The sequence below is a fragment of the Myripristis murdjan genome, chromosome 11 (assembly GCF_902150065.1).
Source record: "Myripristis murdjan chromosome 11, fMyrMur1.1, whole genome shotgun sequence".
Lineage (NCBI taxonomy): Eukaryota > Metazoa > Chordata > Actinopteri > Holocentriformes > Holocentridae > Myripristis > Myripristis murdjan.
This window is the reverse complement of record NC_043990.1, coordinates 1,503,654-1,516,709: the sequence shown is the minus strand read 5'-3', so window position 1 is coordinate 1,516,709 and position 13,056 is coordinate 1,503,654. Positions and strand designations below refer to the sequence as shown.

General features: G+C 45.4%; 1 protein-coding gene across 1 annotated transcript; it reads right to left on the bottom strand.

The window, feature by feature from the left end:
* Window positions 1-9,617: 9,617 nt before the first annotated feature.
* LOC115367788 (zinc finger and SCAN domain-containing protein 12-like) lies at window positions 9,618-11,986 on the bottom strand. Its single transcript, XM_030063709.1, has 2 exons — window positions 11,698-11,986; window positions 9,618-10,881 (listed from the first exon to the last, which is right to left on the bottom strand). Exons 1-2 carry the CDS (start codon window positions 11,888-11,890, stop codon window positions 10,175-10,177), a joined length of 900 nt encoding a protein of 299 aa, XP_029919569.1. The 5' UTR covers window positions 11,891-11,986; the 3' UTR covers window positions 9,618-10,174.
* Between the last annotated feature and the right edge of the window lie 1,070 nt (window positions 11,987-13,056).

Below are 13,056 nucleotides of genomic sequence, written 5' to 3'. Positions count from 1 at the left end.
GTGTGTGAGAGAGAGAGTCTTTCCAAAAGCAGGGCAAAGGATGTTAATGATTCGAGGCGTCCCCCTGCAGACTGTCCTGATTAATGCAGCTCCTCTGATCTCGCTCTGTGTCTCTGCTGGATGCTCCTCGGCCTTTTGCCCAAAAACGTGTTGCAAAGCCCCGGCTCGCAGTCAGAGGCCGGGACGGACCGGGACCGGGACCGGGACCGGGACCGGGGCCGCCATGAACTGAGCTCAGAGACTGACGGGCTCCTTTGATACTGAGTCGAAGCACCTGGATGATCGCATCCCTTTCCAAAGGAGAACACACACACACACACACACACACTCACACACACACACACACACACACACACACACACGTCTGGATGGACAGTTCCTCTCCTTGCTCTTAGAGTTGTGGCCGCCCGTCGCTCTGAATCCGCTCCGGGCGGCGAGGTGGAAATCTGAAACGACAGCCGGGGGGGGGGTGGGCGCCGCCTCTTCGTGACGGAAGCCAGACAAGATAGGACAGACACACACACACACACACACACACACATCCTGTCTCTCTGTGGTAATGCGACAATTATCAGAAAATAACTTGTGAGTGGCGGCTCGTCTTCGTGCTGATTGGCTCTGATTTGACAGCCTCGCAGCGTTCGCTTTGCTTCGATCCGCCGCCGCCGCCGTCTGACACCGCGTCGGTGTCCGAGCAGCCGAGCGCCGACAGGAAGCAGCTGGCCGTACAGGAAACTGCCAAAATAAAAGGAACCGCAAATGTGTAAAGAATAGATGGAAAGTCTTTAATCCTTTGAAACCTGAGCCAGTTATTATTACCTTTACAGATTATATTGCCTTTCAAAAACATGTTAATGAAAGAATGTGATGAGCAAATTAGCCTGAAATGATCAAAACAATCAGTAAAAAAAATTACCCCTAAAATTTGTAGCAATAAATAAATGAAAATAAAATAATTCCAAGAAAAATTACCAGAATAATTACCCCCAAAAATTGAAAAAATGAAATCAAATAAAACAATATTTAAATAATAAAAAAAAAGAAAAATGAAGAGGATGAAAAAATAGGTTTTCTAATCCCTGAGTTTCAAAGGGTTAAACTTTAATCCATGACTGGATGAAGCTTCAGCTGTTTTCTCCTCCTCTCTGCTGCACACTCATTCACTCTTTGGGCACTTTAATTACACACACACACACACACACACACACACACTCTCTCCTGTTGGCCGGTGTGAGTGTGTGTTTGCAGACGTTGTAAAAATCTGAAGTTTTGACAGTCTGCTGTTTCCCCCGGTGGATCGATGGTGAAACACCTGCTTCTGACAGGTCTTTTATTTTGGCGGGCCACGTTTCCACGTCCAGCGAGCGTTCCTGTTTCCTCGGCTCTGACTCTGGGCCGTGAGACTCGAGCGACGGCAGTAAAAGCTGGCAACTGGGAGGAGATCTGTGTAAACAGCAGAGCGAGCTGCACGGATCAGAGAGACTGATGGGAAAAAAAAAAAAAAAAAAAAAAAAAAAAGTGTGTCTCCAGTCCAGCTGGCTGGCAGCGTTGGCGGCGTGTTGCCTCAGTGAGGCGCCGGGTCACGCTTTGGCTCGCTCTGTCTGGAAAACCGATCTGGTCATTTCCAAATCTGACAAAGTTTGGACTGCAAAAAAAAAAAAAAAAAAAAGTCTGGGAAAAAAAAATACACATATAGAAAATGAGCTGTTATATCCTGATATGTCCCAGCTCCACCTTTTATACAGACGGTAGTGTTGCAAAGGGGTGGAAAGTTTCCGGTAAATTTCCTGGAAAGTTTCCGAAGATTCCCATGGGAATTTTCGCTCTGGAATATTGGAAATTTTCAGAAGATTTTTGCTGTCACTTTTTTTTCAATTTTTCCGAAAATTCCCAGGAAAATTCGGCTCGGGAATTTGGGGAATTTTCTTTTTTCTTGTCATCAATTTGAATGAGGTTTTTAAAAAGTTTCCATGGAAATTTAAGCTTGGGAATTTTGGAAATTTTAGTTTTTGTTGTTGTTAACTTAAGGTGAATGGGGCAAAAATAAACAAAAATCAATAAAATGAATGTCAACATCAGTATCACCATTTTGGAAATGGAAACCCTAATGTCCTGAACTCAGGACTCACCTCTAAAGGCCACAATGCCAGCAAACGGTAAAATCATCATCCCCATACCCAAGTGTGTGAAATAAAACTTAAATATAAAACTTAAATATAAACAGTCAACTTTGCATTTTGGTGGAAACAAATATGTTGCATGATTCAATGCAAATTCACCTGTCCACCATGATTCACATATGCAAATAATTCGAGCACATTTGATCATCATCAGTCAGTAGCCTATACTCCACCAGGCTACAGCTCTTCCACTGAGACAGACGATCATCACATCAGCATCACCATTCAATTTCCTGCATTTCTATGCATTTTAATGGGTAGTTTGAACCACTTCATACACACACCTTAACAATAGTACTGCACACAGTCCTATGCCTGAATTAACACAGTTTGACTCAGCTAGGGAAAATTCCCGAAAATTCCCTGGAAATTCATGATAATGTAACATGTTTGCATGCATATCTGCTTATAACAAACCAAAATGTTTATTACGTATACATGTATATGACCGGGTGAATGCAGTGAATATAAATTCCCCCAAATTCCCGTTTATTCCCGTTAATTTCCAAAAATTCCCATGGAAATTTTCCAACTTTGAAAATTCCGGGAATTTTGCAACACTAACAGACGGTCATGTAAACACTTAATAATTGTTAGTCCAAAGTAATCTTCCAGCGAGGGAGCGATGAGTCTGAACGGGGCCAAAATCTCCAAATCCAGTCGAGACATGATGGTTTCCAAAAAGCCGATGGGCCAAGACGGGAAAAGGAAAAGCCCAAATGAAAAAAACAAACAAACAAAAAAAAAGCATGACTGTAAAAGCAAGGAGACGACAGGTGGCGCTAAAGAGAACCCACGACACGGGACGCCCCGCTTCACACGGGACGACCCGATGGGCTGGCGAACGCACGATCAGCTGATCCAAAACGAAGCCAGCCAACCGAATGAATGTAGGAACTCCACATGCACTGTAAATGTACACACACACACACACACACACACACACACACACACACACAGAGACACTAAAGGTGGAGGAGGCGGTGATGGAAAAAGCCATTTCTTGTTGTTAAGGTGTGCAGGAACCTGAACGCCTCGCCGTCCCGGGACGTTCGACTCAGCCTGGCGCCGTCAAAACGTCCTCAGCAGAAACACGAAAAGCAAAAAGCAGCTTCAGAGGTTTGCTCGGGACAAAATAATCCACCGTGACAGCGAGTCGGTTTCTGATTTGAGGACTTGTGCAGTTTCTTTGCTCGAGTTGACAGATTTCAACTCACGCAAACGACGCGAATGTTGCGTTTTCCGCGTCGTTCCCAACATGGAAATCCACGTCTGTTCTGGCTTTCGCGTTGACGCTGTATGTGAGCGTGAAAAACTCTTTTAGCTCAGAAAACCACAGAAACAAAACGAGACGCTGCATTTCTAAACCGTAAGAAGAAGAAGAAGTGAGGTCAAAGTTCAGTCAAGTCGCTGCTTTGCCTCATAACTTTTTATTAACATTGAAAACACAAAGAGATCAAAGTATGAAGCAACATCCGATCACATGACCAGCCGGATCCATCAGCGCTCCAGAATCAGACAAACTGAACGGCCCAAATTATTTTGAAGGCGCTTCACTTCCCTCGCTGTCATGACTCAGACTCAGACACGCCAACAGACGGGAGGCAGAGGCCGACACCAAACAGTCTTGTTGTCATGGAAACGGCGGCGCCGCTCGAGTCGAGGCCTTCACACAGCAAGTCTGCACGCTGAGTCCCAAACTCCAGCTTTATTGTTCTGTTCGCTGTGAAATTCACAACACGAGACGAGAAAACATCCGTCCCGTGAGATCCGAGGAGGGCGAGGAGGGCGTGGAGGGCGAGGAGGGCGTGGAGGGCGAGGAGGGCGTGGAGGGCATGGAGGCGCCTGCTGACTGTCTGTTCAGTTCTTCCATCCGTTTATTGAGTTTGCTGTGAAAAAACACAGAAAATCAAACGGCTCCGGGAAACGTGACGGTGCATGAATGCGATCGACACGACGCGGGGTCGCATTTATTTTTAAACGTGCGACGATTTCAGACGAAAAACAAACAGACTCTGTCGTGCAGATGAATCAAAGAACAAAGCGGCGTCGCGGCGTTTGGTGTCAGACGAGCCGCCGAGACGCTTGGAGCCGCGGCGTGAACGCAGCCAAAAAAAAACAAAAAACAAAGTCGATGTGGAGGAGCCCGGAGCCTCCAGGCTGTCTCCAGGTCGTCCCGCCGTGCAAGCGGCGGCGGCGCTCAGCGGGCCGACCGACCGCCACCGCTCCTGCCAGAGAGCCAGCAGGACGAGGAGCTGCAGAGTCAGAGAGGCTCCGCCGCCCGCTGGAGCCGAGGGCCGAGCGGCTCTGCACCAAATGATGCAACTGAGAGTGTGATGGCATCAGCCGGGGGGGCGAGGGGGGGGCGGGGGGGGGGGGGGGCGTGCTGAGAGCTCGCAGCACATCAGCTGTTATTTAACCAGAGTCACTGCCCGTGTTCACATTTAACCACAGCGACGCTTTCCTCTCCATTTCTGCTGCGTGTGTGTGTGTGTGTGTGTGTGTGTCATCATTCATGTCAGCAGGACTTACATCAGCCTCTTTCATCTGCAAACCAGATCTGCCCTCTAACGGGCTGTGAGCTGGTCGTCATCACAGCGTTTTTGATTTCACGGCTCTCGTTCGCTGATCTGACCCTGAAGTCGTCTCTGCGGCTCTGCAGGGGGAAGATCCTCCTGAAAAAGGAGCCCCAGGTGCTGCAGGTGCTCAGGTGTGTGAGCTTCACCTGCCACGTCCTCTGGTGTTAACGTGTCCGTCGACCTGCGAGGCGAGGGGGCGGGGCGGGCGGGTTAAAGAGGAAATATCAGGCGTGTGTTTTCCAGCGTGAGCCATGTGGGAGAGGCGGCGTCCACACACACACACACACACACACACACACACACACACACACACAGAGAGAGAGAGAGGAGGGAGTCTGCCTGACACGGACGAGGACGTGCAGACGGACAGGCGGCAGGAGGAGGAGCTGACGTTTCGTTTTCGGAGGGTGGCGCCGCGTCGCCGTGGCGCCCGGAGCTCCTTTTCTAAGGCTTTTGTACGAGGATGCGCTCGTAACCTTGAACATGAATTTGTTTATTCCTCCAGCGGGTCCCGGGCCTCCCGAGCACACGGGCTGCCGGGCGGTGGACTCACAGCGCCACCGTGTGGGCGGGGCCGGAACACACATGTAACAATGTCAACGCTACTATGTTTACCTTTACTGCTACTCATTAACGATGTGGATGACGGTGTAAATAAAGGCTACTGTGGAACATGACTCAGCAAACGCCTCCGCTGCCTCTGTGTGCCGCTGACACCTGAACGCACCACGAGCTCTGCTGCTGTTGGGTTTTTTTCACACACAAACACACAAACCACAGAATCAGCTGAGAAAACACACACACCAACAAGAACAAAAGAAATAAACAAAAAAAAAAAAAACATAATTAATTTAAAAAAGGAAAAGGGGCATATTCATACCTATATATAGATATAGATATATATAGATAGACAGATAGAATGATAGATTGAGATAGATATAGAAATACACACATACACACATATATACATGTACATACATACACACACACACAGCTGTCAGCAGTGGGATGAGATAATCCCACTGGTCAGTTTCACCTGCTTCAGGATTATTTTTTTTTTTTCATTTTATTTTATTTTACTTGAACAAGAATCAATGTGTTGAAACGAGGCAGATCAGCCTCTGGAGTCTAGAAAAGTCTGGAAACAGGTGGGATTATCTCATCACCACTGGCAGATTATTTTCTTTTGACCTCATTTGAAGAAAAAAAAACAAAAAAAAAACAAGATGTGTTGATGTGATTTTTTTTTTTGTGTCCAAAATGCCACATAACCACTTCCTCCTGTCACCTGTGTTTCTTTTCATGATTCATATTCAGAATCAGAGAGAATTGAATTACAACAAACAGAAAAAGAAACACGAAATATAAAAATATGTGCCTTTAGAAATTTGTAAATAAAAAAAAATGTGTAAGTATCTGCATTAGTCCTGCAAAATATCACACTAATGAAGAGAGAAATAAGAAATGGAGTGTATGTGTTGTATGTACATGCACTTTATGATTCTGATTTATGAGAATGTGTAACCCGTGTTCCCGGCGTGGCTCAGGAAACGTCCAGGAGCTGCTCCGGTCGTCTTGCTGCAGCGTTCATGTCCTGCTGCCACCGACAGAAGCCACGAGGGAACTTATCTTTCCGTTCCATTTTTCATTTTTTGTCAGACGAGTGCAGGAGGCCGAGCGAGTGTTTCCACGCTCCTGAGACAAAACCACAAAACCACAAAACCACAAAATCACAAAAATCACGCCGTGCTGCAGCAGCCCGGCCTTTCTGACGGTGACACCACAATAGTTTTTTTTTACTTTGTGTAGGGAAGCAGCTCTGACCTTCAGCCGGTCCAGGTGGAAGCATCACACACACACACACACACACACACACACACACCTCCAGTGATCCATGTTGGTCCACTAGTTTGCCCACTTTTTCCACATCATCAGATCCTGCTGCAGATTCCACAGCTCAGAGTCAGACTGTGAGTTTGTGGTTGAAGCAGCCGCCTCATAATGTTCAAAGTCCTCAACACTCAGAAAACACACAGCTGATGATCGGCTGTGGAAAGCAAAACGTTTCCCCGCTTAGGGACTATTTTCCCTGGCGGAGGAGGAGGAGGAGGAGGAGGAGGAGGAAGAGGAGGGAGCGTTTCAGTGTGAAAAAGTCCTGAAAATATAAAATACTAAAGTATACATTTACTCTCAAAAACTCAAACAAACAGAATTGCCTCTAATTTCATTAAACCCACCACACCAGCTTCCCACTTAAATTCAACTTAAAATAATCTTTTAAAATGTCCATGGAAAAAATCCAAAAAGCTCCAAAAAAGCTTCAAAATGCAAAAAAAAAAAAAAAAAAAAAAAAAAAAAAAAAAAGGAAACTTCTCTTTCAGTTTTGACGTGAATCTCCAAACTGAGGTTTTAAGATTTTACCCTCACAGGTAACAAACACATTTTCCTCACATCTGCTCTCTGGCCCCGCCCCCCTCATGAGAACCACCAATCGGCATTGGCGTGACCTTTTTTTTTATTATTATGAACAGGGATTTGGTATGAAAACACACCGAGCAGCTCTGACCTGCAGGCCTTTAGACATCTAAACAGCTGCTGTCACACCGGAGGCCGTCAACAAATCAATTCACTGAAGTTTCTTTAAGTGATTCTTTATCTATTTATTTATTTTATGAGCTTTCTAATCATATATAGCTGTGTAATAATAAAGGCTTTTAAACATTTTCTCAAACAGAAGCGTGCACCTCGGATGTTTGGCGGCCGTATTCCCACGCAGGACGTTGATTCACAAAGGAGACAAAAATTTAAAAATACATGCATCGACTTCTCTGCTAATGCGACGCTGAAATTCAGACCAAATAAATTAGGTAGGTAGATACTTTATTCATCCCGCAGGAAATTCACATTTTTTTCAGCAGTATCCACAGATTACAGATTAAGTAAATAAAAAAAAAATAGAAAGTAAATTTAAAAAAATAGAAATGAACAATTTCAACAGAAGTATTAACAGTTAAACAGAAGTAATAACAGTTACAGAAACTTTTGCTCTTTGCTCTGCAGCTCCACTCACTTGGCTGAGTCAGGATCTGAACCCTCAGGAGTTTTGAGCTGTTTTCCTCGGCCGGGGCAGAGAAACCAGCGGGCTGCTGTCAGCGCTCGCTTTGTCATTTCTGGGTGTTTGGCGCCCCCTGCAGGACCAGGCGAGGCATTACAACAGTCCTCATCAGCAGAAACACACATTCAGCCTTCAGATCCAAAGTACAAACGCACGTTGACTTTATTTCTATGTATTATTCTGTTAGGATGGGGTTTTTTTTGTTGATGTTTTTATTTGCGCTGTGGTCACCGATCGAACGACAGACTTTTCTTCTCTTGTTTATGCAAATGCAGTGAAAATGACAATAAAAATCTTGGATCTGAATTGAAGTCCTCGCCTCCTGGAGGCACGCTGAAGGTTTGCTGCAGGTTTCTCTTCCCTCGTCATGTTTTTGTTTGTTTGTTTCATTTTCATCTGCTCCTGATGTTACACTCCAACGTCGGAGCGTGCATTCACGTTCGCTGCCTTTCGCGCTCCAGTTGTTGTAACTTTGCTCTTTTCTCTTCTTGCAGGTGTTTCTGTCAGCTCCTGCCTCTCCTGCACGTTTTCTCCTTCAATTTTCATTTCATACATGTTGTCATTTTTTTAAAATTACCACTACTACTATTACTACCAATAATAATGATAATAATTGTAATAATAATGATAATTTTACCCTATTATAGGCTGTGAGCTCTCACATTTGATTGAACAAACTTTTCTTTTTTTACATTTTTTGTCCAAACTGTTGGCTGAGAATCAGAACGTCCAGTTGTTTCTGCATGATCGCACCATGTTTCACAAAACTGTGCACAAGCCATGTGTGTGTGTGTGTGTGTGTTCATGGTTGGGATGAATGATACAAGGGTTAGGGTTAAAAAAAAAAATAAAAAAAAAGTCATATTGAAATTATTTCGACAGATACTGCAACATGATTCATATGAGAATGTTAAGAGTTTTCATGAATGTTTCCTGCAGGTTTGTGGGTCAGAGCTTCACAAAGCTTCGCTCAGAAACACCTGACCTTCATCAGAAAGCTGCAGCTCCTCTGATGTGGACGCTGCACTCGGCCATAATGTGATTTTAATCATATTTTTATTAATTATTCAGCTCTGCTTTGTGGTTTCTCGTGTGTCTCTGCCGCCGCCGGCTCCGTCTGCCGAGTTTAAACGCCGAGCAGCCAGAGGATCTGCTCCGTCTGGGACTTTGAGGAAGCACATGGTGCGTTCATGGACTCACAGAGCAAGTCCACAGGTTTCTTGCCTTTTGAACCTGACTGCCACAACACACACACACACACACACACAAAAAGACAAAGAAACAGAAAGTTTTGGGGATTGTTTCTGCTTCATGTGAAAAACCCGACAGCAAAATCTCCTTTCAAAAACAGTGACACCGATTCTCGTCCCAATCCACAAACCTCAGGCGTAAACAAGCTGCGGCCGGAACTATTTCCTGCCAAAGGACACCGGTAAACTGTATCCATCCGCCTCCATACAGTACAAACCGGAGGCGGCCGACCTGAGAGCCCCTCTGACAGACGATCAGCTCAAAACCAACTCGGTGAGCTCGTGTAAAACCAACTAATAAAACGTGCGAGAAAGATATTTCAGCATCAGGTTCAATTTGTAAAAACTTTATTTACATTTGAAACAAAGCTGACTCAGTTCTGAACGTGTTGAGCGACAACATGGAAAACAACAACACAAACAGAAACTTTAAACGTTTACAGACAGATTCAGATTGTGGGACGGACTGAGACCGACAGCAGGCGAAAACAGAGCATCGTCAGCAAAGATGTTTCTAAAAACCCTGAGGAACATGTCAAAACTGCAAAACTCCTGATTTTTTTTTTTTTTTTTTTTTTGGCCTTTTTGCCACACAGAGGTTTTTATTTCTGAAACGGGAGGGAGACGAAGGATTTCACAGGATTTCACTGAGGGTGCGTTTACATGTTAGCATAGAAAAAAAAACGTCAAATTGTGCATTAAAATTAAATTTAATATTAACAGAGAAACATTCAGCGCTCCAAATCCAAATCGAACGAGCGGCTGTGACCAGAGGTTGTTGTCAGGTTTTCCCGTTAAGGCACGTCGGGTTTCATCCTGTTCCTGCTCAAAGCTCAAAGCCCATTTTTCCACGTCTCTGATTTGAGCCACACAGATTTTTTTGCAGTATGAACGGCACCAAAAACAAAAAAAAACACATTACTTTTTTCCCAAATCAGGTTCAGACCACATTTGCATGTGATTTTAAATGATATCAGATCAGAGTTCCTGTAATTCAGTTTGAACGGTCTCATTGGTTTCAGGTAGTTTCACTGTCACGGTTTGGACGAATCAAACGTCTGTGTTGCCGCGGAGCAACGCCGAGCCCAGAGGCTTGCGGCAGCCCCGGCCGCGGTGCGCCCTCGTGCCCGTGTGCGTGCGGATGTGCCGCTTGTAGTTGGAGTTGTCGCTGAACCTCTTGCCGCACTCGCCGCAGCTGTACGGCTTCTCGCCCGTGTGCACCCGCAGGTGCTTCTGGAAGCCGTCGAGCCGCGTCAGCCTCTTGCCGCAGATGTCGCAGCGGTACGACTTGTCGACCGTGCGGCCGCCCAGCAGGTGCAGCCGGACGTGCCGCGCCCAGAAGCCGCGCTGCACGAACACCTTGCCGCAGACGCTGCAGGTGTACGAGCCGGCCTCCTCCGACGGCGAGGCGGTGGCTTCGCCGCAGTCCGAGAAGGCGAGCTGGTCGTTACCGGCCGTGTCGGAGCCTCCGGAGACTTCCTCGACGGGCTCCGTGTGAGGCGGCGGCGGCGCCGAGGTGCCGGGCTGGGGGTCGAGCTTCCTGCCGTCCAGACACTGGCTCCGGTAGCTGGGGATCACGGGGGAAACCTGGTCCTGCTCGGCGCTCGCGGTCTGGAAGACGGTGAACTTGATGATGCCGTCGTCCTGCTGGCCTTCCTCGTTGCCGGTCCACAGCTCCTCCTCTTCCTCTTTGATGCGAGGCGGCGGCGGCGGCTCCAGCTCCAGACCGGAGCTCCACTCCTGCTGCTCGAGCAGAGCTGAGAACACCGAGAGAGACGACAGTCAGTCTGAGGGCTGATGATACTTTGGTATTTTAATTCGATATTACAGTTTATTGTAATTTAGCTTTGAATTCCAAGGTGGGCGTGTCTGCAGAGGGGAGAACCCAATTCATCTGGAGGTCAGAGGTCAAGGGACCCCGCTGGAAACACACATGACAGATTTTCCAGCGACAAAATATCCCTTTGGCGTGACATTTAGCCGCCCAGCTGACATGTTTGGTAACAGATTCCTCAGGTCATCTAGTTTCATGATAGAGTAATAATAATAAAAAAAAAAAAATTTGATTGTAAAATTGTAAAAAAAAAAAAAAAAAAAAAAAAGTATTCAGATTTCTGGGGGTCAGAGGTCAAGGGAGCCCCCTGAAAATCCCTCGCCAAAATTTCATATCTTCACTTGAGATTGATTGAGTAATAAGAATTTAAAAAATCTATTTAAAAAAAAATGCTTTAAAAAGGCAATAGCTTAAAAAGCCATGAGAACACAAAAAAATGAAAAATCATATTTAAAAATTGTATTACTATAATTATAATCATTACTAATGTCATTATTTTTATTTATTTATTTATTTGCTTACTTAGTTATATGTATTAACGTGGGCAACAAACCCTCAAAAAGACTTGACTCTTAAATATCGCCACTTTCCAAGGTTCATATCGAGGCTAAATAATATTTTCATACCAGCATCCAGAGAAAAATAACATATCATTTATAATTCGGGGGCGTCGGGTTTACTGAAAGTGTGTGTGTGTGTGTGTGTGTGTGTGTGTGTGTGTGTGTGTGTGTGTGTGTACCTGCGCCGCGGAGCTCCACCCGCGGCTGCACCGTCAGGTCCAGCAGTCTGCGCTGCCGGTCGATCTCCAGCTTGGAGCGGGAGATCTCCTCCTCGTACTCGGCCAGGGCTCGGCCGAACACCCCGAAGATCTCCTCGGCGGCCGCCGTGAGCCGCTCGGTGATCAGCAGCCGCAGCATCTCGATCTTCGACATGATCCGCCGCAGGAGGATGAAGCGACCCTGGTGTGTTTACCTGCTCCGCTTCCGGGTCAGCGCCGCTCCGCGCATGACTGTTGCTGCTGCTGCTGCTGCTGCTGCTGCTGCTTCTTCTGCTTCTTCTTTCTCAGGTTTTTATTGGAGGTTGCGCCAAACCAGCTTGCAGATGCATTACCGCCACCTACCGGACTGGAGAGTGCAGAGGTAGCCTGGCAGAAAACAGTTCATTATCCTTATTAATTATAATTAATTATCCTTAATGTTCCTGTTGCTTTTCAGTAATTCATTAGAAGGTTTTGTGTATTTGTTAATGTATGTGCATACTACTGCGGCATATTAGAAGAAGAAGAAGAAGATAAGATAAGATAAGATAAGATAAGATAAGATAAGATATTCCTTTATTAGTCCCACGGTGGGGAAATTTCACGCATCACAGCAGCAAAGTGGATAGCAAGATACGAAGCACAATTTACACAATAAACAGTATATACAGATAACAGTACCAAAGAGCAATATAAACACTGTAAACAAGGAATGTAGAAAAAAAGAAGAAGAAGAAGAAGAAGAAGAAGAAGAAGAAGAAGAAGAAGCTTTATTGTCATTGTACAAGATACAATGAAATTTCGTTTAGCAGCAATTCTTGTTGCAGCAACAATCGTAGAGTGGTATTCAGTGGTATTATGTTTAATAAATATAACGGTAAAGTGCAGCAAAAAGAATACTGTGCAAAGTTATTAAAAGGTGCAATAAAGAGACAATTAAAAAGGCCATTTAGGGCCATTGTAGAGGGGAAAAAAAACTTTATTTATACAGCACTTTTCAAAAAACAAGTTTACAAAGTGCTTCACATAGGCTACATGAAAACTCAATTGTTTACTGTGAAAAAAAGAGATTAAAGTTGTAAATTTATGAGGGAAAAAACACACATTTTTGAGGAAAAAAACTCGAAAATTCTGAGATTAATGCTGTAAATTTATATGAAAAAACTTTGTGTTGTGTCCAAGCAGAGGGCTGGCAGTGGCAGTAGCGGCAGCGCCTCCACCAGAGGGCGCTGTGTGGTGCCGTATAGACACCGCAGCTGTGGACAGACTGTGCTGTCACTTCAGGGAAGAGAGTTTTGGAACAGCCTTCCTCTCCTCCTGACTCCCTCATGACTCCTGTCA

Coding starts and splice junctions, on each gene's coding strand:
- LOC115367788 (XM_030063709.1), bottom strand. CDS start 11,890: ATGTCGAAGATCGAGATGCTGCGGCTGCTGATCACCGAGCGGCTCACG. Junction 10,882..11,697: donor GGTGGAGCTCCGCGGCGCAG/GTACACACACAC, acceptor CGGTGTTCTCAG/CTCTGCTCGAGCAGCAGGAG.